Below are 24444 nucleotides of genomic sequence, written 5' to 3' on the forward strand. Positions count from 1 at the left end.
GGAGTCTGGAAAAACGCCGTCATTGCTCCCAGTGTCGTGGAGGGAGCTCGGGCTGTTGTTGATGTTTATCTTGTGTTTTTGTGTGAGATGTCCCCACTTCTGCCCCTGCATTAGCTTCTTTCCCGCCTTCATTCTGCCACAAGAACCGCAGGGGGGGTCTCGCCAGCAGAGTTTTGTTTTCACTACTTCCAGTGAGCCGCTGGTACACAATGCCATTAGCCGAACCAGGAGTGCTTATATAGAATTGTATTAAGTCCTCATTATTTCCACTGCATTATCACGTCAGTGGGTGGACTCGCAGAAACCATTGTGTTAATGGAGGTCAGCGCCAATGAGCACGAGCCCGGCGTTCTGCACGCACTGCTCCAGCTCATCATGTTCTAATGATCTGTCACCTCTCTTTGTACACACGTGTGAAGCCACAGCAGTTGACAACGAGCGAGGCACATACAGCAGCACAATACACCAGCTACCGAGAGGAGGCTGTGGTCCAGGTTCAAATCCCAACACGGGTTTCTGAGGCCAATAAAGTGAGTGGAGGGATAACACTTGTTTTTATAGCGCCTATAAACGTCTCGATACGCGGTGAGTGCTAAAGGCATGCTGAGTATTATTAAGAGATCATTTTCGCTGCCAGACAGATGTGGTCCTGCGTGAAGAGTGTCCCGCATGGTACCTAGTCTCACCCTCCCTCCCAGCATGCCCAGGTTCTCCTCGGTATTCCGCACTCCCGCAAGTAGGAAGCGGAGACAGAACCAGCCTTTCCTCACGTTTAATTTTAATTTTCTTCTCGCCCTTTGCCTGATGGCGCCTTAGCTCTCCGGCCTCCCGTGGATGTGGGTTCGTGGCTGAGTGGACATGTCTTTCCTCAGTGCTCACATGGCCGGGACCACCTGTCCATTCAGATGCACCAATAGTCCCAGGCCTTCTTTCAAGCCCTGGTCTGCGCCAGACGTGCTCTCCAAGCATGTGCCCTTGGGCGATTAAAGTGTTGCGTTTAACTCCCCCAGAGTTCGAGTCTGTGCCAGTCCCATCCCTGGCACCTCCCTCGCCCCTTGGGTCCTGTGATCTCACTGTCCCCAAATCTCCCACATGTGTTGCAAGGAAAGGACAGTGTGGCCTCGAGGGTGGTGGGGGCGCAAACTCATATAAGAGGAATGTTCATACAAAGTGCACAACTGGTGCAAGTGCGGGTTAGGCGCTACTCTCGGTGTCCTCTGTCTCCGAAAGGGTGTAAGTTGTAAGCGTGCCTGGTATGAAGGGAGTCCCATGGCTGTCATGAAGTCTGTGGGGTTAGGGAGCCCTTCAAAGTGTGTGGAGGGGGCAGGGCGGGTGTGAGGACTTGTGCAGCCTAGTTCCACTAAATTAACCACCTCTTCTCTGAATGTTAGACTTTGGAAGCGTTTGGCAGAAAAGGAAGCAGACACTTAGGAATGTGGTGCGATCTACCCAGAATCACACAATTTTGGTCAAGGGTTAGGCCCCAGGTCACCGAAGCCACATCTCTTGCACCGGAAAAATTCATTAGTGACGCTCGCTCTACCTAACTCGGATTATGAAAAATCCTGGTCCCTAAAAATGAACGCTGGTGTGGACTACCTGCAACTGCCTGCACAAGTTAAGGGCTGGTGTAGAGCAAAAGGCACATTCTTTACAGCTTCAGGTCGATGAATCCTGATTTTATGAAGGGCAGAGGGCTGCAAGTATTACTCGAGCATATGTCTCCTTTCAGTTAATTCTGTGTGATCTCTTCACTCGCCAAAAAGCGCTTCAACGCCTTATTAGGGGTAATAAGCGCCATATAAATACAATTACAAAACAATCATTTGCAATAAAATAGGTCTAGCATTTACGTGAGTATAAGCTATTGGCATTTTAAATGAGAATGCCTTTTCTTAAGTTTTAAAAACAAAAACAAAAGGCATTGTCATTTGCAATGTGAATAGCTCAAACTCACATAATTGCGAGACCTATTGCATTACAAATGCTTGTTTTAAAAGGTTCACGCAGGAAACTGAATAGAATTTAAAAGTCTTGTTGTACATAATCCACCTTAAAAATTACATATGACTAGTTGCAGGCACTTAAAACAACTAAAGTGCTGACTAAGGATCATAATAAGGAGCAGTCATAATTTAAAGGAAAAAGATTGTTAACCCCTTCGGTGCCACGCCCTTTCCCCCTCCTGTGCCGGGCGTTTCACACTCGGGTGGGGTTCATGACGAGATAGTCTCGTCATGGGTACAGCGCGACCGTGCTCCATGACGAGACTCTCTCGTCATGGGCACAGAAGAGGTTAAAGCAAACTATGCAAAAGAATAAATGAGCTGACCTTTGTGTTCAGCTCAAGCTCGAGGCTCAAGTACACGTTTCGTCTTAAACGCTAGTCCAGTCACTGCAGCAGCTCGCCCCAGTACCATAAATACTGCCTTTATGTGCAAAGGCCTGGGCATTCATGCAGCTTGTGGATTGAAGGATATAAACCCAACCTGATAAAGTGTGTTCTTTAGTCAAACCTTGGGGGGGAAAAAACAAACCCGTTGCTGTGCTTTTACGGGTGAGCTGGAAGGGGTGAGGAGCAATATGGAAAGTGGAGGGGCAGGCATGTGAGGGTGAAGTAACAAACTGGAGAGCAAGAACACACATGCACTCCCATGTAGTACTTACGGCAAAGGAACAAAAGTAATGATCTGATGTAAGCCACGGAAAGATACAAGTCATTGATCAAAAAGAACGTTAAAGAGACTATGCTCTGGGGACAGGACAAACAAGAAGAGGATGGAAAGCCACGAGTAAGCAGCAAATGAGATTGACAAGAAAGCCAACAGATGATAAGCAATGGGCTCAGCCTGAGCCTACTCTAAGTATTGGTATTCAACGGCTAAAGTCGGTCTCGAGGCGAGTTCGAAATAAGACTTCAACATTCACAGATGAATCGGTTTGTCGTGTAGGTGCTCTCAAGGGCATAAAAGCACTAGTGGTAATTTTTACTCTCATTAACACCCCTTTCAATTTTGAGTAGGAACTCCTTGCCAAGCCAGCAGAGCAGGTAGCTTCACCTTGAAGAAAGGAAGTTTGAAGGAATTGCTCCCCCATCAGCAAAGTGGGATTTCATTTGAGAAAGCGACAGGATTCAAAAAACATGACACCGATGAGAAGGAAATCTACTTACTGAAGCGTGCTGCCAATGATGTGGTTGTGATGGGGAGGCTCCGGATAGAGCGCGTCAACATAGAAGCCATTTTTAAACCTACAACAACAACAAAAAACAAATGAGAAATAAAATGTCATTTGCAAATATCTAAAAACCTATAAATTCAGATTTATTCTGAAAGGCAGTAGGAGCAGTTAATTTGTTGTACTTTGTGAAGGCGGGGTAGATTTCAACATGACTGCCATGAAACCACATCCTTTTAACATCAACATTCTTAATATCTTTGGTTTTCCATACCATAATCGAACATATGGGATTGTTGTTTCACAACACAATGCAGAGAAACAGAACAAGGGTTGCTTGTCAAATGATACTTCCAAACCAAAAAATGTAAGCTATATTCAGACTATGAAGCTCATAGTTATTACAAAGACCTCAGAACAAGTCCCCTAGACCTCAATCAGTACACGCATGCAATCAAAGCTTCGAAGGTCCTCCACCTTCTCTCAGTGGAGCAAAGTGAAAAAAACCTGGAAAATGATTTACAAAAGTCCACACTAAGGAGCAATCTGGACAACTTTTCAATGGCACAAGAGACAACAACCTTTCCTTTACAGTTATCAGTAGAGTAACGGGGCTGTATCACACTGCTTCTGGGGCTCCAGCCAAGCCACTCATTTGGATCTGTCTTCCTACTGATTTAAAATCTATTTGCAGGTATCACAAGCACATGACAAACATCCACAGTAGACACTTGAATTCGGGCAGGCACTTATGGACTAAAAGCGCTGATTATCTGTGCTACCAGGAGGTGGTGAAAGAGGGGTACTGAAGCAACCACGGTAATAGACTTTGTAATTACAGAAGTTCAAATAAAAGAATTACTTACTTAAATAACTTTATTTCGGTCAAAAGACCATAAAAGCACAGAATAAAAATACTACAATATACAGTTCAGTGCAAACAGACAAGGACTGCCGCCAGTTACATAAAAAATAGTGCAAATTTTGGCTGACCAGAAACAAAATCATTAGTTAATTGTAAAAGTTTGTTACAAAAGGGTTACACAGATATAAATGCTAACAGAATTTCTTGGTAATATACATAGATAGTAGGACACCAAGGACCACATAAGTCTAAGGATACTGCAAGATGGACTGTGCAGAGAGTCCATCATTTATAGCACATGCCCTTACTATATCTACAATGTAAAAAGAGCCTCATTTAACTAATTCATCTCGTGTCAAAAAGACATTATATTCAACGTGTACATCTTATAAACAGGAAAAAAGTCAGTTTAAAAAATGTCACAAAATAGGATAAAAACACTCAAAAAAGTTAAAATCTAGATCCAAGTTAGAAATTTACAAAGTATACACAGAGATTCACATGTCACTTTACAAGGGTGCTACGTAAATACCACATCCAGTTTAAAAATCGAAAAACAGCAAAAACTGTTGGGGGATGGGTATCATATTTTAGTATCCTAAAAGCCTCTAGATATAGCTTAAACCCGAGATTGCGGCATATTGGTATTATCCAGCGTTTGCGTGGGAGGGTGTATGCCAGGCAAAAGAATTACATCGAATATTTACTCAGTTAACACCATAAATGGAATGGTTTATCCGAAATGAAACATACTTTTTAACCACCTTTACGGCACTTTATATTAAAGGAAAGGGGAAGCAGCTGAGCTCTCAATGTTGTAATTCAAATTTGTTAACTAAGTAGTAGAAACTACTGATGATGCAACAGTGAAGCAATAAACTAATATTTGATGTTATGTGACTGGCATAGTGCACATCTATAATTGATATGGCTTTGTTATGCTTTTGGCGGTCCAGCGAATTCCCACATGGTTCTGAAGTTACCATCACACACCAGAGTACAAATGAACGTGTGATGATGATGCGCTAGGGGTTGCGTTTCACAATATTTAGAGGAGAGCCAGACTGGATAATTGCCAGTTAGGCTGGAATAAGGTAATGTATTGTTTAGTGAAGGATTATATTAAATGTGGCCTGCAAGAACCAGCCATGGATTTGTCTGAAGCTTCATATGCATGGATGCCTGTGTTGATCAACAGTGCCCTTCGTTTCATTCTGCTGGATTGTATGGTTATATTGCTTGAAGGTAGGTGGTTATGTTTTGAACAACGTTTGCCAAGTATTATGCATCTTTTAAACCATTCTTTATTTATGTATGTGTGGGAGGTTTAAGTTAAATCCTTCTGAATGGCTGTAATATAGTTTGGTGAGAGGATACGGATGTGTTTGTATAACTTAACTGATGTACCTTTTTGGTTCGGTGTCAAATGCTTAGCTACCTATATGGCTTGCAGCCCAGCTGTATGCATTATGCTGCCAGGGGTTGTGTCTATTATACAAAAGATGGGATTGGATGGATACAAAGATCTCGGAACGCCCCTGAGGCGGCAAATACCCCAATTAAAAGACTAATAGCAAATTGCACGCATGAAAGTGCCAGTGGTTGTGTCTACTTTTGACGTGTTGAATGCATGGTTTGCTTATTGGAGCAGCATGGTTGGCTTGTGGGAGAAAAGTATAGGGAGAAGCAAAGAATCACTCATGACAGATGCTGCAACAGTCATTTGGTTTGCTAGGCATATTAACAAACAATGCATAAATAACCTGACATTGGCTGCCCTCGGGTATTTAGAGTAAGAAAACCTGACCGGCACAACGGAAATGCTAGAAGAGGATACCGAACACTCCATGCATTCAGAAGTGCTGATGCTCTGTAGCTGCCTACCTCTCCAGTAGCATGCGCATATTATTTTGTCTCAGCAAAAAGCTATACATTTTTTTCCATCATGATATGTAAATGCACTGCAGCTCATGGTCTGCTTATTGGCTTTTACACATTTTATTTTCTCTCACCCAAAAAGCTTCCTTGCAGTTTGACCAACCAACCAACCAACCAGAGGGCTACAAAACACATTGTCACCCTCACAAAGCCAACGACACAGAAGAACAGCAAACATATTATTCACTCTTAAAGGGGGACAAAGTAGAAAAACTAAGCAAAGGTGGCAGGATGGAACAGCAGCACATTTTATTAATAAAAAGTGGACTAATGTACTGATAGGCTGAGATGCACTTATAACACAAAATAAATAAACCTATGGCAGGAACGCTTTGCCTCATATGTTATACTCCCAACTACGATGTATTTTGAAAATACTTCCGAGGCAGAAAAAGATTCACCAGACCGCAATAAATTACCATTGAAAGCATGTTGAGAGTAGACGAACAGCAAAAACAAATTTAAAACGGTCAATAAGACTATATTATATTTCAGGCTAAAACTTCACCTTGGTATTTACCCTTCATCATTCATAGGGTTAGTTCAGTTAGAGATGGAATGAGACTTACTGGGAAAAGGAATAATGAGTAATAGGGAGATTAGTAATACTTCTAGTTGTACTGAAAAACGCAGAATTTTCCAGTATGTATGAAATAAAAGTAGAGATCAACTGTTTAAAATCACAGCCATTGTGTGCGTCATTGCATTCAGATGAGTAGCAACCAGATAGGATGCCAATATAGAAGCCTCATAATTCATCAGTTCTAACACCTAACGTATTCTATGTGACATTTATATAGCACGTAGCTACCCGTGGGCATCCCAGCGCTGGTAGTCAAGCACAGACTAACCACAGTGTTCTAGAGGGGGTTGTTCTCAAATAGCAAGGTTTTTAGAAGTTTCCTCCAAGACAATTATTTGTCGGCTATCCACAACGTATGGGAGAGTGTGTTCCATTGTTTACCCACACTGTGGTCAAAGGCTTGCCCCCCCCCCCCCCCCCCACTTTTCACCCTTCTGATAGTGGAAATCACAGCCCATCGGGCATTAGTAGATCGAAGAGTTCTACTGGGGGTATAAAGGGAAATGAGAGGTTGAGAGATGGAGGGGCATTAACCAAAAGTACTCTATGCAGAGGGCTTTAAATTTGATCCTCTGAACAACTGGAAGCCAGTGGAGGGATGCCAAGGCCTGTCGGGCTGAGTTGTGTCCCAGAATATTAAGCAGAGTCCAGATTGTGGAATTCTGCACCGACGTTTTCTGGTGACGGATTTTGGAGCCCCTAGATAAAGTGAGTTTCCACAGTCCAGGTGAGAAAGGATTAGTGCCTGGACCACAAGCATTCTGGAGAACGGAGGGAACCAGTGCTGGATTTTATGGAGTATTTTGAGAATGGATTAGCAGCTGGCCGAGAGTGCTAGACAAAGTTTTGCTCAGCCATACCCCAAACATTTCATAACCATCTTAGGGGAGGGAGGCGTATCCGGGGAGTCTGGCCAGCCCAGGCTCAAACGGGGATTGATATTATTCCCTAATATCATGAGCTGAGTTTTGTCTCCATTTAGCTGTAGGTAGGACCTGTTCATCCAGCTAATAACTCTCTCTAAACAGGCGCCCGAAGAGGGGGATTGATGATCTTGTTCGGAAGTTAGAAGGAAAACCAGTTAGGCATCATCCGCGTAGGATATTATAGAAATCACAAATGGCGATACAATGTCTGCCAGTGGACGCATATATAGGCTGAATAGCGTGGAGCTCAATGATGAGCAGTGAGGAGCTCCACACTTCAGAGGGAATATGTCAGAGGGTCCATCAAGGACCTAGAAGATCCTGTCCCTCTGGAATGAATTGAGTCAGTTCAGGCACGTCCTGAGACTCCTGCACTGGAGGGTCTTTTAATAAGAATATCATGATTTACAGTGCCAAAGGCAGAGCTTAGATCAAGGCGTATGATGGCTGCCAAGCCTCCCTGATCTAGCATTTTTATTCCTCAACTACCGCCCAAAAAACTGTTTCCGTACGATGTTTGGGTAGAAACCTTGTTTGGGTTGGGTGAGGAATGTTATTAAGTTCTAAACAATTCTGAGAGGGACTGGTTACCATGTTTTTCAAGTATTTTGCTCAAACCAGGGAGCATCGAGATAGGTCTATAGTTTCCTGAACATAGAGGGTCCAGGTTAGACTTTTTTTTTTTTTTTAGTAAGGCTTTTATCATGGCATGCTTCCGTGCCAAGAGTACTATTCCATTTGCTGAGAGATTTAACATATCTAACAGAGAAGAAAAGATGTGTTCTACCAATTTGGCAATAATACATGATGGAGCAGGGTTAAACGGAGATCCCGATTTAACTATAACAAAGAGCTGCAAAGCTATCCACTGTCATGTCGGGAAATTCCAAGAGTCCATTCCATTTTTCCTATTTTCCTGCTTGCCTCTGTTGAGTTTGGGGCTTGAATATCTAATCAGGCTCTGGGAAGTTAGGTAAACCTCAGTGACTCGCAAGATCGATACATACACCAAGGTACTGACAGGTTCGGGGTAGAGCTATTCGAAGTGGGCTCCAATAATGCCTTAATTTGGAACGAGGAGCGACTACGAGCATCAAGATGGCGGTCACACTCTACAAGTGCTCTGGACTCCTCCATCATCCGCTCGCCTCCTGTATGAGTTTTAGGAGTAGAAGACACTTCCACCCGCGAGTTGCAACCTGGAAATCCACAGATGCAGGTCTTGCAGCTAGTGACTGCCAAAATAGGATAGGGTGGGGGGGAGGGAGGCAAACTGACCACAGCCCAGATACAAAATGGCAGCTCCCTGAAAGGGCCCTGTCACCAATTGACTAACTCGATCTACTGAGATCCTTGGGCCATCCGGGCGACTGGTGGGGCCTCTGCCGGTCTGACCCCGCCATATCCCTGTTCCGATGCCTGTACAGTAATTTTCGGTCTTGTGCCCACCCTGACACATCTGAGAGAGAGAGGGCCCAGGTAGTCAGCCTGGGGCCTTCTGACGTGGGCTGACACGTGCATTCGCTGGAGGAGGTCAGAGGCCGCACTCTGAGGAGGAGTCTCCTGCAGCCACATCCCAGCAGGTGAGGCGGCCCGGGTTGGTGGACTGGACCTTTCCCCCACCGCTGAGCGGGAGGCCCGCTAGACACATCATTCCAGGTCAGGAGCTCCAGGTGTAGAGCCTGGTCTGTTTCCACCTGGGCGAATGTGGATGCCCGGGCAGAGCCCCCTTGGCCTCTTGGCTTCCCCGGCCCATTAAACCCCAACTTCGGTGACACCGGTCGGGTGCAGAGCCTGGAGGAGTGCCTGATCCCGGGATACTGGCACGCAGATATGTGCGTCCATTGCTGCGGCTAGGCAGAGCGAGATACAGGAAGACCTTCTGCTTTCTCCTGCGGACACCCTCAAGTGCCTAACTACATGTGCTGAGGCAGTGGCCCCCTCCGGTCAACGGGGGTTGAGGAGGATCATCCCCCGGTCGGAAGCCAGGAGCGGACCACAGGCTGGTGTCATTTGAACTGCAAGGAGGGAACACGGCAGGAACTGCTGCAGGACTATGTCTCGAGCTGCCCTGCAGATCCTTTTGGGTGCAGGGTGGTCATCTCACAGACTTTAAAAAAACGGATACCCCTTTCCTACCTGGAAAATGTGGTTGTGATACAAGAGGGCAGGCCCCTTGTGGGCCCCCCTTGATAAAGGGGACGTCTGATGGAAGTGGGGCAGCCCTGAGACTTCTGGCTTAGACTCCATCACTACTCAAGTGGGACCCCCCTGAGGTCTGGTCTCAGAGAGAGATTCTCTAGGGCAAGACTGGGAGAGTAAAGGGGGGGGGGGGGGGGGGGAGTAAAATGGGTGGGGGAAGATTCCGCCAGAATTCCGAGCTGTCCCTCTCAGGGGTGAACTGTGTTGCCCAAATTGCTCCTCTCTCTCCATTAACTAACCATAGGCAAAGACAAAGTAGTGAAACCATATCCATCTCAAATCGGCATGGACCAGTACACCACGGGCGACTAACACTAATAATGCTGCTCCAGCTAAGACCCCTCTGCTAGCGGGATATCACGCCACCACCCTTCAGGCCATACACACACCTCACAAGAAATCGTAGAGGCCAAGATAGGCCATCATACGGCAAGATCTCCGTAACGCCACAGCTAGAATTTTGGAGGCTGAATCCCGTCCATCTACCATGGAAGATGACGTTGTGACTTTAAAGGCACAGATCTCACGGCTGCTATCCCATACAAATGAACTCCATCGGCGCACAGAAGACACTGAAAATCGTTCCTATGGGAACAATCTTTACTTCGTGGGCATCTCCGAGGGAGCAGAACCCACGCAGGCCGCAACCTTCGTGGAGACCTGGATCAAGACATGGATGCCGTGGCATGGTTCGTTGTGGAGCGGGCCCATCAAACCCCCATGCCTAAGCCGCCGTTGGGAGCCCCGACCAGACCAATCATTGCCCGTGTCCTTAATTTCAAGGACAGGGATGCCATCCTGCAAGAGGCCCGCTCTCATCCTAACAAGTAAGGTGATGATCTTCCTAGACTACGCTAGGGAGGTGCAAGCACAGCTTCGATCTTATAATGCAGTCAAACAAACGCTCCGGGCCCTCAACCTCCAGTATCAGCTCCTGTTCCCAGCCCGCCTCAGGGTGGTCCTAAATAACAAAAGACATTTCTTTGATACTCCAGAGGCGGCGTGGACTTGGGCAACAGAGTAGCAACTGCTCAACCTGCGAAGCACTACTTCCCTTTCCCCCTTGCTAGCACATTTCAGATCTACAACGGGTGAGGATGTCAAGCCTCAGAGGCGGCGCACCTGCTCCAGCAGAGGGCACAACACTCAAAGAGTTACTTCATCGCCCCAGGCAGCCACGAGGAACATGACTGGATACCTTGAGTCTGCCGGACCACTCAGACTTTCACAAGACCTGGAGTCGGACTCAGGGGTCTACTATCCATCCCATAGCTGGCTCGGAGGACACTGACCTTTACCGGAGCCTGGTGATCTAACTAAGGGAATAATGTTGTGATTGTCCCAGACTCCTGAAGCTCTCGAGATCCTACATTATGGAGGGGTCCACCACTCTGCTCGTTTTTGATTTCTCTTTTAGGGCAACAGATGCTTCTAGGAAAGAAGTATGTGGAGGGGGTTGGTTGGAGGGATTCTTGGGGAATCAGTTTACTTGTTGTATCTCTTCTCTTTATAGCACTTGGCACGACATTTCAAGCCCACACGCTTATAGATTACATGGACCAGAGATGCCCCCACCTTAGTCTCCGGGACCTAGCAGTCGGGCGCCCACATACTCCCCATATGGGTGAACTTACTCTCTAATCAGTAACAAACATGACCTTTCCCCATTTTGATTAGGAACCCCATCAGATTCTTTCATGGAATGCCAACGAGCTCTTGGACTGTGTGAAGCATACTGTGGTCCTAAAATACTCACAGAGGTCCAGCCATAGTGCCCTAATGCTGCAAGAAACACATCTCATGGGAAATCACTGTCCATTCCTAGCACACCAAGGGTACGATAGGGTCTTCCATGCAGGATTCATGAGAGATTCTCGTGGGGTGGCCATTCTCCTGCGCCGCTCCTTCCCTTTCAGCAACACAAAATATCAAGGATCCCCAAGGAAGATTTGTGGCCCCTGCTGGTAGAGTGGGGGCACTTCCCTTAATCTTGTCTCAATCTATGTACCCTTGGCAGCCCTTGAGCTCTCTGTCCGAGATCTTGCAGACTTGCTGTCGTCCCTTCCCCAGTGACTGATGGTGATCGGAGGGGACTTTAATGCAGTACTAGCCCTTGCATGCAACGCTACTGGCACCCCCCCTCCCCTAACCGGCGCTAAACGCCTCTCAGAGTGGGCGTCCAGGTTTGGTCTGTGAGATGTGTGGAGAATGTGGAATCTCTTGACTGTGTCAGTACACTCACACCTCCGCAGCCCATCACACTCACTCCCACATTGAACTGATATTTATGCCTGCCCCAGAATGTCATGCTGTCACCAGTATCCAAAGTCTAGCACGAGGAATCTCTGACCACTCGCCCCTCCTCCTTCGCTCAGAAGGCCTTACAGGCACCCTGTATCCCATCTGGCAGTTCAACGCCTGTTTTTTTCAGGATAGGGTTCAAATCAGGCTGTGGGTGAGGAGCTTAGGCACTACTTCCAGCATAACGAGGGAACGGTCCGCTCTCTGGGTACGCTGTGGGCGACTAGCAAGGCCACGGTCCAAGGTTTTGCAAAAAAGGTATCTCAAAAAGAAATACTTGGCCCGATATAGTAACACCTCTCCCGGCTAGAGGTTCGAGCCCTCTGTCTGGAAGAGGCCACCAACGTGGCTGACCAAGATGTTGTGTCCAGACAGCCTGAGCTCCTGCGTGAAGAAACACGCCATGTATCCCTAGAGTTGGCAAAGCAGATGTGAAGGTCTTCTACGGCCCGAGGTTAAGGCTAGGGAGACAAAAATAGCAAGCTTCTCAATTTGCTTGTGTCTTACCCCCTGGCCAAACAGATAATTACAGAGATTTTTGACACATTGGGATGCACTCTGCCGTCATTGCGCAGACCGTGGCTAAATATTAAGGGCTGCTCTACTCAGCCGCCTTGTCCTTGGGCCTGGAGCTCAATCCTCACTTCTTACAAGATGTACCTCTTCCACAGCTCTCGGAAGCAGACACTCATCTGCTAGACCAACCCATTTCGCTGGAAGAAAATCGGTGCGCCACCTCCATAATAGGGGCTGGAAAGACCCCAGGCTCAGACAGGTACTCCGACGGAGTACTATTCAGCGTTTAAAAGATATTTTGATACCGCAACTTCATGCTCTATACATGGAAGCTGTGGAGAAGGGTGCCTTTCCAGCAGACATTGATATGGGCATGATTGTAGTCATGTCTAAGGTGCACCCTCCTTCAACCACCCCTGCTCAGACCATCTTCTGATCTCACTCATTGACACAGGTTAATATCTACGCCACGATCCTAGCCACCCATCAAACCAGTACTTGCCAGTGATATACCCCGATCAATGTGGCTTCAAGCCCCATTTTAGCACAAGGCAATTTTTGCAGAGCCTGCATGTTGCATTGGCCCGTCACCTCCACCCACCTTACTTGGCCTTGCTACTAATAGACTTTGAGAAAGCCTTTGATACAGTAGATTGGCAATATTTGAAGGGTGTGCTGGTTAGAGCAGGATTCGGCACACACTTACAGGGATTCATGCATGTGCTCTACTACAATCCGTCGGCTCCAGTCTTGATAAATGGTGTTGTCACCGAAGCCTTCTGCATCTGTTGGGGAACAAGGCAAGGCTGCCCCATATCTCCCCTTCTCTTTGCCCTAGCAATAGAGCCACTTGCCTGACTGATCACATGCCATGCACAAATACAGGCGTGGCAATGGAAGGACTTCCATGAAGATCGTATTGCTCTGTATGCAGGCAATGTTCTTTTCATGGTGGATCCCGCTCGATAGGACCACCGTGGTCTCTGCATCCTGCAGCTATATGGGAAAGCGTCTGCATACGACTTAACCTGGCCAAATCAATTCTGGTACCCTTACACCTTCCTCGAGACTGTCTGGCAAGGCAATCCAACATCCCAGTGAGGTGCCTTAGTTTTTGATATCTGGGGATTGGGGTGTCACTCCACCCGGTCCCTCAAGCTTACCCCACTCCTAAAGAAAACTAGGGAAGACCTTAGTAAATGGCAGTCCCTTCCCTTGAATCCACTAGGAAAGATCTCCCTATTCAAGATGATGGCGCTCCCTGATTTTTGTATGCACTGCAAAATCTACCTCTCCACCTTCCGTGCCATTGGTTTCACACTCTAGACAAAACGGCCACAGCATTTCTCCAAGGTAACTCAAGGCCACGCATGACCCTTGTTCATTGCCAAAGGGCCCCTTACGATGGCGGGCTGGGCATGACCAACAGTTTCCTTATCTAAGGCCAATTATGATCAGAGTATGGGGAAAATGGTTGGGCCTTATGGGCTAAATGGCAGTATGTGTTGGTTACTACTGTCTCTGTAGATCCGGTCGCCTCTCTGTCAGACTAATGTGAATGCGGCTGTTAACTGACCTTCAAATAATAATTGTGAACTGTGCTGTATGCTAATGAGCTACGAACTATAGTGCCATTGTTTTAAAGCCCAATAAAGTTGATTATCAAAAAAATGATCTGTAACATCTTGCGTGGGGAATTCTAGGTGCGATTGATTTTTGCATCATAGTAGGCAGCTTGGGCAGTTTTAATTTCAGCATGGTATTTGCTTATTGTATCTTGATAGTTTGATAGTTTGATTTGCTTATTACGTCATAGTATTTCCACCATTTCCTTTCGGCTTGTTTACACTCTTGTATTAGTGTCCATAGGTATAAGGTACACTAGGGGGAGGATTTATCCTTGGCACATCTAGTTTGGACTTTTATGAGGCTAATTTTATCGAGTGAATGTTTGATCCACTGAGGGACCTTAACATTTGCGACTAAGTGGTCCAGGCTCAGGTTCGGTCTCTCAGTGTCAAGGCATGTTTCCATTTTTCATTGTTTATTTTTGACCAACTGCTGTCTTTCCAGGTGATAGACTGGGAGAAGGGGGTGAGCGTGGAGCGTTCAGGGCCTTGGAGATCATGCAATGGTCAGACCATATTACAGGGAGCATGTCCAGCAAGTTTAGGAGGGGGTGTTAGTAAAAATGAGGTCAAGCAGGTGCAATTTTTCATCAGTGGGAGCAAATACCAATTGGGAGAGTTGAATGGCAGAAAGATCTTGCAGTAGCCGCGAGGTTTGTGGGCTCTTCTAGGTGGATATTGAGATCTCCCAATATGGTGAAGCTGGGTTTTCTGCTTGCCAGATAGGCATTCGCATCAGAAATGTCCTAGATAAAATGGCCACTCAGGCCAGAGGCCAGTAGAGAGGAGTGCCCCTGAGAAGGTGTATGTAGGAGACAGTGAAATGGCATAGATCATGCTTTCATATTCGGGAGCTGAAGGGGTTCCTGGAGGCACCTAAAGGCTTCTAGAAGTATTATGGCAGTCCCCCACCTTTCTTGTTCTCTCGGTCTTTCTGACAAATGTAGTAGTCAGAGGGCAGAACCTGAGTAAAGTCGGGCCCTGACTCTACATGGAACCAGGTTTCTGTCAGGAAAACCACATCTAGTTTTTCCTCCTCTAGGAAACAGAAACATTTTAACTTGTGGAGCGGTAGTGATCTACAATTGATTATAAGCATATGCCTGCTGGTCATGCCGATATTGGCGGTCTTGAGGCCGTGGATGCATTGGAGGGGCGTAGAGCAGTTCTAACAAAGTAGTTCCCCCTTGGACAGATTACTGAATGAAGACAGTCATCCTTGATAGACCCCCAAAGAGCTAGTAGTTGTGACGAGGAATTGGTCAACTTACTTGGATGGCTCGGACAGGGTTCCTGCACCTGGTCCCACTAGGACACAGACAGGCTTGCCTTAGGCACGTGGCTGCACGCCGGGCTTAATTTTATAGTGCTGGCCGAGATGAACTGGAGCGCCTTGGCCGAGATGAACTGGAACGCCGACCAAGATAGTTGTCACAGCGTCCTAGTCCCCCCCTCCCCCAAACACCGCCTCCCTTTTTCCGAGTATTTAAAATATACTATGAATAAATAGAAAATACTATAAATAAAATACTATTAAAAAAAAAAAAAAAAAACAATGGTCCCACGAAGCGTCCAGTGGCAGTGCGTTGCACTAACAAAGCAGCTGTGCTCCTCGATAACTTTTATAGTGCTGGCCGAAAACGACTGGAGCGCAGACCAAGATGGCATCTCACAGTATCCTAGTTCCCCTCCATACCTTGCCTACCACTTTATCAAAGTACAGATTGCCGTTTCATAATACAAATTAGGTGCAGATTCATTTTAGCTTTTAAAATTAGGTTATTCAGTGTAATTAACACACTATTAAAAAAAAAATGGCCCCTCGTAGCCACACGGTAGAAGCGCATCACACATATGACTTTTCCAAGAGTTTAACCCAAGTTAAGGAAAGAAAAACTATTAACTGCACATTTACTCCTTGCTTTATTAAGTTAGGGGTCCCCAGAGAATTAAAGAGAGCTGTCCTTGTAGAGGAAGGATGTAAAATACTAAGCATATTTTGGGTTTTGGTTTACATGCATGACAACCTCGTTATTAGAGAAACAAAATATGGTTAACAGTTCAGGGTCAACCCAGACAAATTATCTTCGTGCTACTGACAGCGAACAGATGGTATCAAACTCAACGGTACTCATTGCTCTCACAAAGATGAAACGCTGGGTGAGCCAGCCAAAATTTAAACATGTGTCAATGGAGTCAAGCAAAGGTCCCTGGAGAGGATGCATTAGTTAACTTAGTCATTATGCTTAATGAAGATGGGGCTGTTTAAAACTAAAAAGGTTGAGAGCAGTGCTTTAAACGGAAATATAGAAAAGCAGGTACTCACTACTCAGAGCACCCGTTTGCTACTCCCGAAGAATGCTGCTACGCTCTCATTAAATGAATTGCAGGAGTCCTGAGAAGCGCAGGTACTCTCCCTTTCAAATAAAAGAAGTGCAGGGACTCGGTGCAGTAGAGTACCTGCCCATGCAAAGCAGTGGTTGAGAGACTGAAAAGAAAAACCCTGCTTTTGCTTCAGAACAACGTAACCATTTGTGCCTCCCTGGAACGGTCTAATCAGGCTTTCAGACGAATACAAATCTCTGGTGCAGTTTGACATGCCTCCGAGTACTCCATTCGGACATAGGACGGCCACCTGTTTTATGCCGACATGGCCAGTATTTTAATACTACAGGCATAGAAATTAGAGAAAATGTTCTGAAGCCCGTATTTCCCCAAGTTCAGTACATAAACAGCACGTTAGATGAAAACACTTTATAATGTGTTATACAGCTGACCTAATGAACTCTGACTGATAGTTAAAGTAAACTAAGATAGAATTAGAAATAATACAGACGACTTCATATAAAGTTATACTTGAGAAAGACGCCCCGGGCTTTGCAGGCTCTTCAAAGGTAACCAGATGGGCGGTATTTTTCTCTGAGAAAGGTGCCAACCCTCCCTCGGGTCTGCCTGGACTCTGCCCAGAGGGACCAGGACCGAACCAGTTCTCGAGGCTGAAGAGGCCGCTCCTGTGCTGCTTTAATCAACATAATAGGTGTTCGATGTGATAAACGGGGTTATGCATTCGTGGTATGCCCGAGGTTAGATGCTGCTCTTGCCGGGGGCAGTCGGCCGTAGACACCGGAGTCGGCACTGACAGCCCCTCCCCGCTGTCACCTTTCACCTAGTGCCGACGGCACAGAGCCCTGGATGAGAGTGCCGCGAGTCGGAAGTGCCCTGCCACTAGAGAGAAGATGCTTCTCCTCCCGAAGTGGTCTTTGATGCCCTTACCCTTCCCAGGGGCCCTCAAGGGGCCCTGGACCCCACACTCACCCGATCCCAGTGACTCCGGCCCGCTGTGTGCAGTTCCCTCTCTCCCCGCCTGACCTCCAGCTGCTGCGTGCTGAGGTGTTTAGGACCCCGGACCCGCCCCGCTAGGCTGTCTTTGCCATTACCTGATGCCAGCGCTGTCTGTGCGCTCCTAACCTGGGGAGGGAGGGGACGGGGAAACCGGGCTCACGGGGAGGCTTCAGACCCTGACCTGGAGGTGTGCGTTTAGAGGAGCCCAGGGGCGAATTACAGCGCGGAGGCACGTCCCGGTGCAGGCAGTGCTGCGGACAGCACAGGGTCCTTGTTGAATGGAAGTGTCAGGACCTGGCAGACTCTGCCTGTTGCACTCAATCACCTCCAGACATGGCCGCACTTCGAGGCATCGGGGCTCTGCGGGGCTGTTCCGGTGAGAGCGGGGAGAGGAGGCCGTTAGCTCCGCGTAATCTAAAGGGCATGGGAGGGTATGACAGGAAAGTGTGGTTCGGCGACTAAATGGGGTGTGTACAGGATGGCTGGCCTGTTTGAAGGGTGTACAAGGGAACGGGGAGAACTATGCTGCCTACCTCCTAGGTGGGAAACTAGGCTGCCTAGATTTTGGGAGGGAGGGAGGGTGGGCTGCTTAGGTTTTGGGTGGGAGGGTGGGCTGCTTAGGTTTTGGGTGGGAGGGTGGGCTGCTTAGGTTTTGGGAGGGAGGGTGGGCTGCTTAGGTTTTGGGAGGGAGGGTGGGCTGCTTAGGTTTTGGGAGGGAGGGTGGGCTGCTTAGGTTTTGGGAGGGTGGGTGGGCTGCTTAGGTTTTGGGAGGGAGGGTGGGTGGGCTGCTTAGGTTTTGGGAGGGAGGGTGGGTGGGCTGCTTAGGTTTTGGGAGGGAGGGTGGGTGGGCTGCTTAGGTTTTGGGAGGGAGGGTGGGTGGGCTGCTTAGGTTTTGGGAGGGAGGGTGGGCTGCTTAGGTTTTGGGAGGGAGGGAGGGTGGGCTGCTTAGGTTTTGGGAGGGAGGGAGGGAGGGTGGGCTGCTTAGGTTTTGGGAGGGAGGGAGGGTGGGCTGCTTAGGTTTTGGGAGGGAGGGTGGGTGGGCTGCCTAGGTTTTGGGAGGGAGGGTGGGCTGCCTAGACCCTGGTCGGGAGGGTGGGCTGCCTAGACCCTGGTCGGGAGGGTGGGCGGCCTAGACCCTGGGATGGAGGCTGGAGCTCTGAATGGAGCGAGGCTTCTAGAATTGAGTTGCACAGGCGAGGAAGGAGGCAATTCAGTGGCAGGATAGGGTTACCAGCTTTCAAATCATTAAGAGATTTACTGGTGGATTTGAGTGGGTGACGAGTATAACACATCCGGTTATATTGACCAGAATCAAATGGTTGCTATGGCAAAGTCAGCAGAATGCCTACATTGTGTCGTTTTGTACTTCTGTGTACACGTGAGTTCTTTCCTCTTTTTAGGTGGTACCTAAAATCATGACAGTCGATCACTCAGGTTTAAGGGGTGTGGAAGGCGTGGTGTAGGGCGCAGGTGGTTCAGTTTTGAAAAGAAAGGGTGCACAGTGAGAACTGTAAGAGGTGGAGGAGCTCTGCTTTAACCATGACTTGATTCCTTGAGTAGTCCTTGACGTTTATGGGATTATTGAATTTGTCTGGTTGATTTCGGGTGCTATATCAAAATGTCTTTTGACCCAAGTACTGGTTAAGTCCTTAGCCAGAACTACAGTTTTCTGTATTTATGTTGTGTTTGTCATTCTCACATGTAAGGTAATTTCTTATGTATAAGTCCAGAGAAACCGCTGCCCATTTTTAGCTATGTTACTGAAGTTCATAGAAATACCAGGTTGCACCTTATTATTAATATTGCATCTTTTCAAACTTGTGCTCCCCACTACCCCCCCCCCCCCCCCCGCCCATTGCACTAATTCTGTCATTTGTGTACCTGTCATTTGAGTGCATCTGCTGCTGGTTTCTATGCTCGGTTACTGACTTTAAAGGTCAAAATGTGACTATCTCATGATTAGTGACTGGGCTGTACTGGTGGCAGCAATAGGACTATGATATTCTATTATTTGACCCTCCCTCACTTCTAACTCATCTACCTCAGTGTTTCCCCAACATCTTTGTCAGGATCATAGGATTATATGTACTACTCTCACTATGCGTATGTTGCACATTAATGTACATAGAGGGTTTTTATACTGCTGCCTCCTTTTCATGACGTTTCGGGTAAATCTGAAGCCCAAATTTACATCTGTGATAGTCCTTGATTTTTAGGACCAGTGTGGCATTGCCTGACACATGACACTGTGTATTGTCAATATTGATGCACAGTCCCCAGAACAAAACAGTAGGTCATGTCCATCACACCTAAACAGATGTATGTAAACTAGGTGGTATTTGTAGGGGTGATGGGAAGTCTCAGCCTCGTTATCTGAATTTATATTTGTGTGTATGAGTAAGTATGTGCGTGTATATATATATATATATATATATCATGCATTTTTGTTAAGAAAGACTGATTCGAGTGACATTACACGGATTCTTTCTAGAAAAGGCACAGCAAACTCTCCTTTTCTTGTAGCAGATAGCACTGAGCTGTCTCCAAGTAAACCACCTATAACACAGGCACAATTTAGTGTGAGGTTTCGGCATCCGGTGGTCATCAGCTTTTGAAAGCAGTAATCTGGGCTATACAAAAGAAAAAGGCTGACCTAGAAGCTTTGGCTCCCTGCATAACAGGTACTGCAGTTTCATCCTTCACCTCTATCAGCCAAAGGCACCCCTGAAGAACTAATCCGCACCCCCTCTCTAATAAAGTCTAAATGGAATTTCTAAAGGTAGCTCTGACTCCAGCCTTATTTTTTCAGTGTATGGGCAGGGGCGTTGCCACTATTAATGCAGCATTTCGAAAAGCACTGGGGCCCATTATACATGACAATTGCTGTGCTTTACAATACCAACAGCAGTCGAAGTGACCATTTTTCTTGCCTGGGATTGGGATTCAAATCTGCCCGTGCACGCTAAAAAAAAGTGGCCCACATTTGCATATGGCCTTTCTGCAAAACACTTATTCGGTGAAATTTTATTTAAAAAAAAAAAAAAAGAGGGGGGTGCAGGGGGTGTTAAAAAAAAAAAAAAAACACTGATTGGTGTACACTGGTGAAACACCTGAAAACAAGTGTGGCACTTTTGCTCAGGCCCCCTGCCCCCGCTCAATATGCATAAATTAATGGACTGGGCCAGCGAGAGAAAGGGAGTGACACCTCTGCTGTTGATAAAAAGGAGGCAATGAGCGGCCACCTACCTCCAGAAAGGCCACTCAGGCACCCACTGGGCCGCTGGCTGCATCAAACAATGCAGAAACCGCCAAATCTCCCCCCCCCCCCCCCCCCGAGTGCCCACGTTACCAATCCGACGCTTCTGACCTAGGTCCCATAGTATCTTTGCTCCTGCACTGAGTGTCAGGATCTCCACCCTTCAGCCATAAGCGTGCATGCAGTACACTTGCACCTCTAGTGAAGCTGTCCTGATCCTCCATTTTTTTTTTTTTTTGCCAGCTCAAACCTGGGGCATCCATAAAGGGCACCATTTGCTTCAGTTCTCATACACACAGTTTTATCAGGCATGTACTGCAGCATGCGCACTGGGTGTCAGTACTATTAGAACTTTATACGGGTGCAGCCTGTAGGCCACCCTCTCGCTGATGATAAATTTCAAAACTTGGTACACTGTTAGCAGCACCACTTTGCTCACTAAATCCAGTACAGGGATGAGTGCACACTTGCTACACTTTCCATGTCGCAGAACGGCCCGAGATCTTGCATTATCAGGGACGGGTTGATGCTTCTTTGCTGGATTAGCATGATATCAGGGCAGACGTGAGTATCGACACTAGATTTACAAGCAAGTGGGTGCTCGGGCATGGGTGGATGCATGCTTGTGCAACTCGCAGGGGACATTCAGGTCACATCGGAGATCTTTTTGACAACGTTCAACGTTGTTTATTTGAACTCTCTTATGTGAACGTATGACTTAAAAGTCGTGTAGTATTTTTGAGCGCAGATCATCCGGGAATGTTGCGAATAAAGTTTCTCCATCAAGTGCAGGTTGAAATCACAGCTTTTTAAAAGATTACTCTGCTCTGTTATACAGAGTTCGTGTGCTTGATAAAAGGTCCCGCTTTGGAAATGATGCTTACTTACTTCGGCACCGAAGCTCACGCTAATAGCGCAACTACCGCAGATTGTGGAGTCTCACTTAAAGGAAGGCAGGCGCCATATATAATTCCTCTGTGCACCTAATGTGTAACCTGAGGGCGGTAGCTCCCACCCCCCTTGGTTCCGAAGGGTTGTAGGCGGCCAGTCTGCCGGTCACGCGCTGCGTGGAATATGGGACAAAGGTCGCAGCTCACCGACTTCAGAGGCGGCTGATTATAATGTGTACCAAAGGTGACCGAGCCCTGGGCGCGCCGTATGTCTCTTTGTCTCACATGCGTCGTCCCAGGGAGCTGTCATCACTGACTTGATTCCGTTATCCGCCCCCTCACCCAGTCTCGTCATGCTGCTCCTCATTTTAGCTACTGTAGACCTGTACAGCAATGTTTAACCTTCAACACAGGGCCCCCCCTTCCCTAATGCTGCACAGGTGCTGCTGCTGCCCCCCCAACCCAGTCTCGACAAGCTGCTCCGCATTTTACCTGTTGCAGCTCTTTACAGCATGTTTTTCACCTTCAGCTCAGGGCAGCCCCTTCCTTCATGCTGTACAGGTGCTCCTGTCCCCAGATTTCCCCTGTTTCAAGTTTCACAGATAACGTCTTTATTTAGCAGGAACCGATTTTGGGCCGTCTGAACCGGCGCCTTGATGAAAGTGCTTCGAGGCGAAGAGCTAATCTGGTTTAACGGGTTTAGCGCATCTGCTGCAATAATCTGTCTGGAACACACATGTCACATGACTAATCTCCAATGGGACACTCCCGAGCTTTCAAGCTCAACGGATTGAGAACTAACCTGGCGGGTATCTTCAATGTTACAAGTTCAGCCTTGTAATAGTGTCTCTTTTTAGGTCTCGGCTAGCGAAGGCTGCGCTTGCGCAGTCTCGCTCGCGAGATTTAATGACTTTGAGTGACTTTGAGAAGAGGGGCTTGCACCCGCCCCTCTTCTCTCCTGTTCTCCATTGGCTGGCCTCTTAAATGCTGGCCAGCCACTGGAGAAGAGGTCCAGTCACTCCGTTGAAGCCCCGTCCTTTTCGGATCGGGGGGCGTGTTTTTTGCGAGAAGTCTCAGGGAGGAGACAACAGCTAAACACGCCCCCAAATCCGAAAATGACGTGGCGTTTCTCCGAGGCATTTTCTGCTGTGCCTCGGAGAAAGGCGGTGGTGTGCCTTTTGCTCTGCCTTGTTGTTTTGTATGGTAGGATGTGTGCTCCTTATTTTACATTGGCATATACGAGACTATAAATCACAGAATGCTATGTGAAACATTGCCAGGACTAGGTTCAGAGGCATGGGGCTAGAAACCTTGCGGGCTGTCTGATGTCAGCACTCGGAGGAGGGGGCGGGGGGCGCCGACTAATGCTTATGCTGTTTTTATGCCCATTTTGCCGGTGTGGTGAACCTCGTCAGCACTGAGGCATATAGAATTAATAAAATTGAATTGGAATCGAGGGTTACTCGATATTCCATTTGTGTGGCAACATAAGAAGGTCACTCTATCGCAGGACGGAACCTTTGTTCAAGACCGGAACTTACATGACTGTGTCGCTGTTTCCAGTCGGACTGGTTGCGCTCACTGCAGAGGAACTTCCGGGACAGAATTCTGGGCGCAGAGCGAGAGCAGAGGCACCAGAGCTGGGGCAGTCTGGAGAAGCAAGCCGGGAAAAGAGAGTGACAGACTTTAGAGCGGCTGGCACTGAGAGGTGAGGCGCACCCTAGGTTTTGTTTAAACGAGAGGTGAGGCGCACCCTAGGTTTTGTTTAAACCTACATTTATGTGTTATACGTGCTGAGGGCATGATCGAGAGCCTGGGGGTTTACTTTCTGAATGGCTATGGAACTCGTGGGGACGAGCTGGATTGCTTCCGGCAGAGACCCCCAGCCTGTCTGTACGCGCAGACACAGCCCATCTGCGGGGGAGTGCCTCTGGGGGCAGCCTGCGTCAGCGGGGGCAGGGACGCTATAAGCTGACACTTGGCTCGCGGCCTCCCACTCCACAGCCTCAGGCTATGCCTCTGACCGTGGCACGCAGTGTTCGCACGGCACTGTGTACCCCTAGATGCGGATTGCCAAGGACCAGCAGCCCCAGCAAAGCATATGCGGAGCTCAGTACACAGATGAGCACTGCCCGGCCGCCACTCACCTATCTGACACACAGCCGCCTCTCACCTATCTGACACACAGCCGCCCCTCACCTATCTGACACACAGTCGCCCCTCACCTCACTGTCACACAGCCGCCACTCACCTCACTGTCACACAGCCGCCACTCACCTATCTGACACACAGCCGCCACTCACCTCACTGTCACACAGCCGCCCCTCACCTATCTGACACACAGCCGCCACTCACCTCACTGTCACACAGTCGCCCCTCACCTATCTCACACACAGCCGCCACTCACCTCACTGTCACACAGCCGCCTCTCACCTATCTGACACACAGCCGCCACTCACCTCACTGTCACACAGCCGCCCCTCACCTATCTGACACACAGCCGACACTCACCTCACTGTCATAAGCTGGCACTTGGCTCGCGGCCTCCCACTCCACAGCCTCAGGCTATGCCTCTGACCCTGGCACGCAGTGTTCGCACGGCACTGTGTACCCCTAGATGCGGATTGCCAAGGACCAGCAGCCCCAGCAAAGCAGATGCGAAGCTCCGTACACAGATGAGCACTGCCCGGCCGCCACTCACCTCACTATCACACAGTCGCCTCTCACCTATCTGACACACAGCCGCCACTCACCTCACTGTCACACAGTCGCCCCTCACCTATCTGACACACAGCCGCCACTCACCTCACTGTCACACAG

At 48.0% G+C, this 24444-nt stretch overlaps 2 protein-coding genes across 3 annotated transcripts in view; one reads left to right on the forward strand and one right to left on the reverse strand.

The window, feature by feature from the left end:
• HADHB (hydroxyacyl-CoA dehydrogenase trifunctional multienzyme complex subunit beta) overlaps positions 1-24444 on the reverse strand; it is a 341378-nt gene that overhangs the window by 130546 nt on the left and 186388 nt on the right. The window contains exons 1-2 of one of the 2 annotated variants that reach the window (XM_085613198.1): positions 17452-17573; positions 3173-3250 (exon numbers count right to left, since the gene is read on the reverse strand). In XM_085613198.1, coding sequence (XP_085469324.1) covers positions 3173-3242 — 70 coding nt within the window. In that variant the 5' untranslated portion in view covers positions 3243-3250; positions 17452-17573. Of the gene's footprint in view, positions 1-3172; positions 3251-17451; positions 17574-24444 lie in introns of those variants that run through there. The other variant, XM_085613199.1, reaches the window with a different exon arrangement.
• The window catches only part of HADHA (hydroxyacyl-CoA dehydrogenase trifunctional multienzyme complex subunit alpha), a 146004-nt gene continuing 139147 nt past the window's right edge, over positions 17588-24444 (forward strand). Inside the window, exon 1 of the mRNA XM_085613197.1 lies at positions 17588-17854. Within this exon, the coding sequence (XP_085469323.1) occupies positions 17812-17854 (43 nt within the window). The 5' untranslated portion in view covers positions 17588-17811. The remainder of the gene's footprint in view (positions 17855-24444) is intronic.

The sequence above is a fragment of the Triturus cristatus genome, chromosome 6, assembly GCF_964204655.1.
Source record: "Triturus cristatus chromosome 6, aTriCri1.1, whole genome shotgun sequence".
NCBI lineage: Eukaryota > Metazoa > Chordata > Amphibia > Caudata > Salamandridae > Triturus > Triturus cristatus.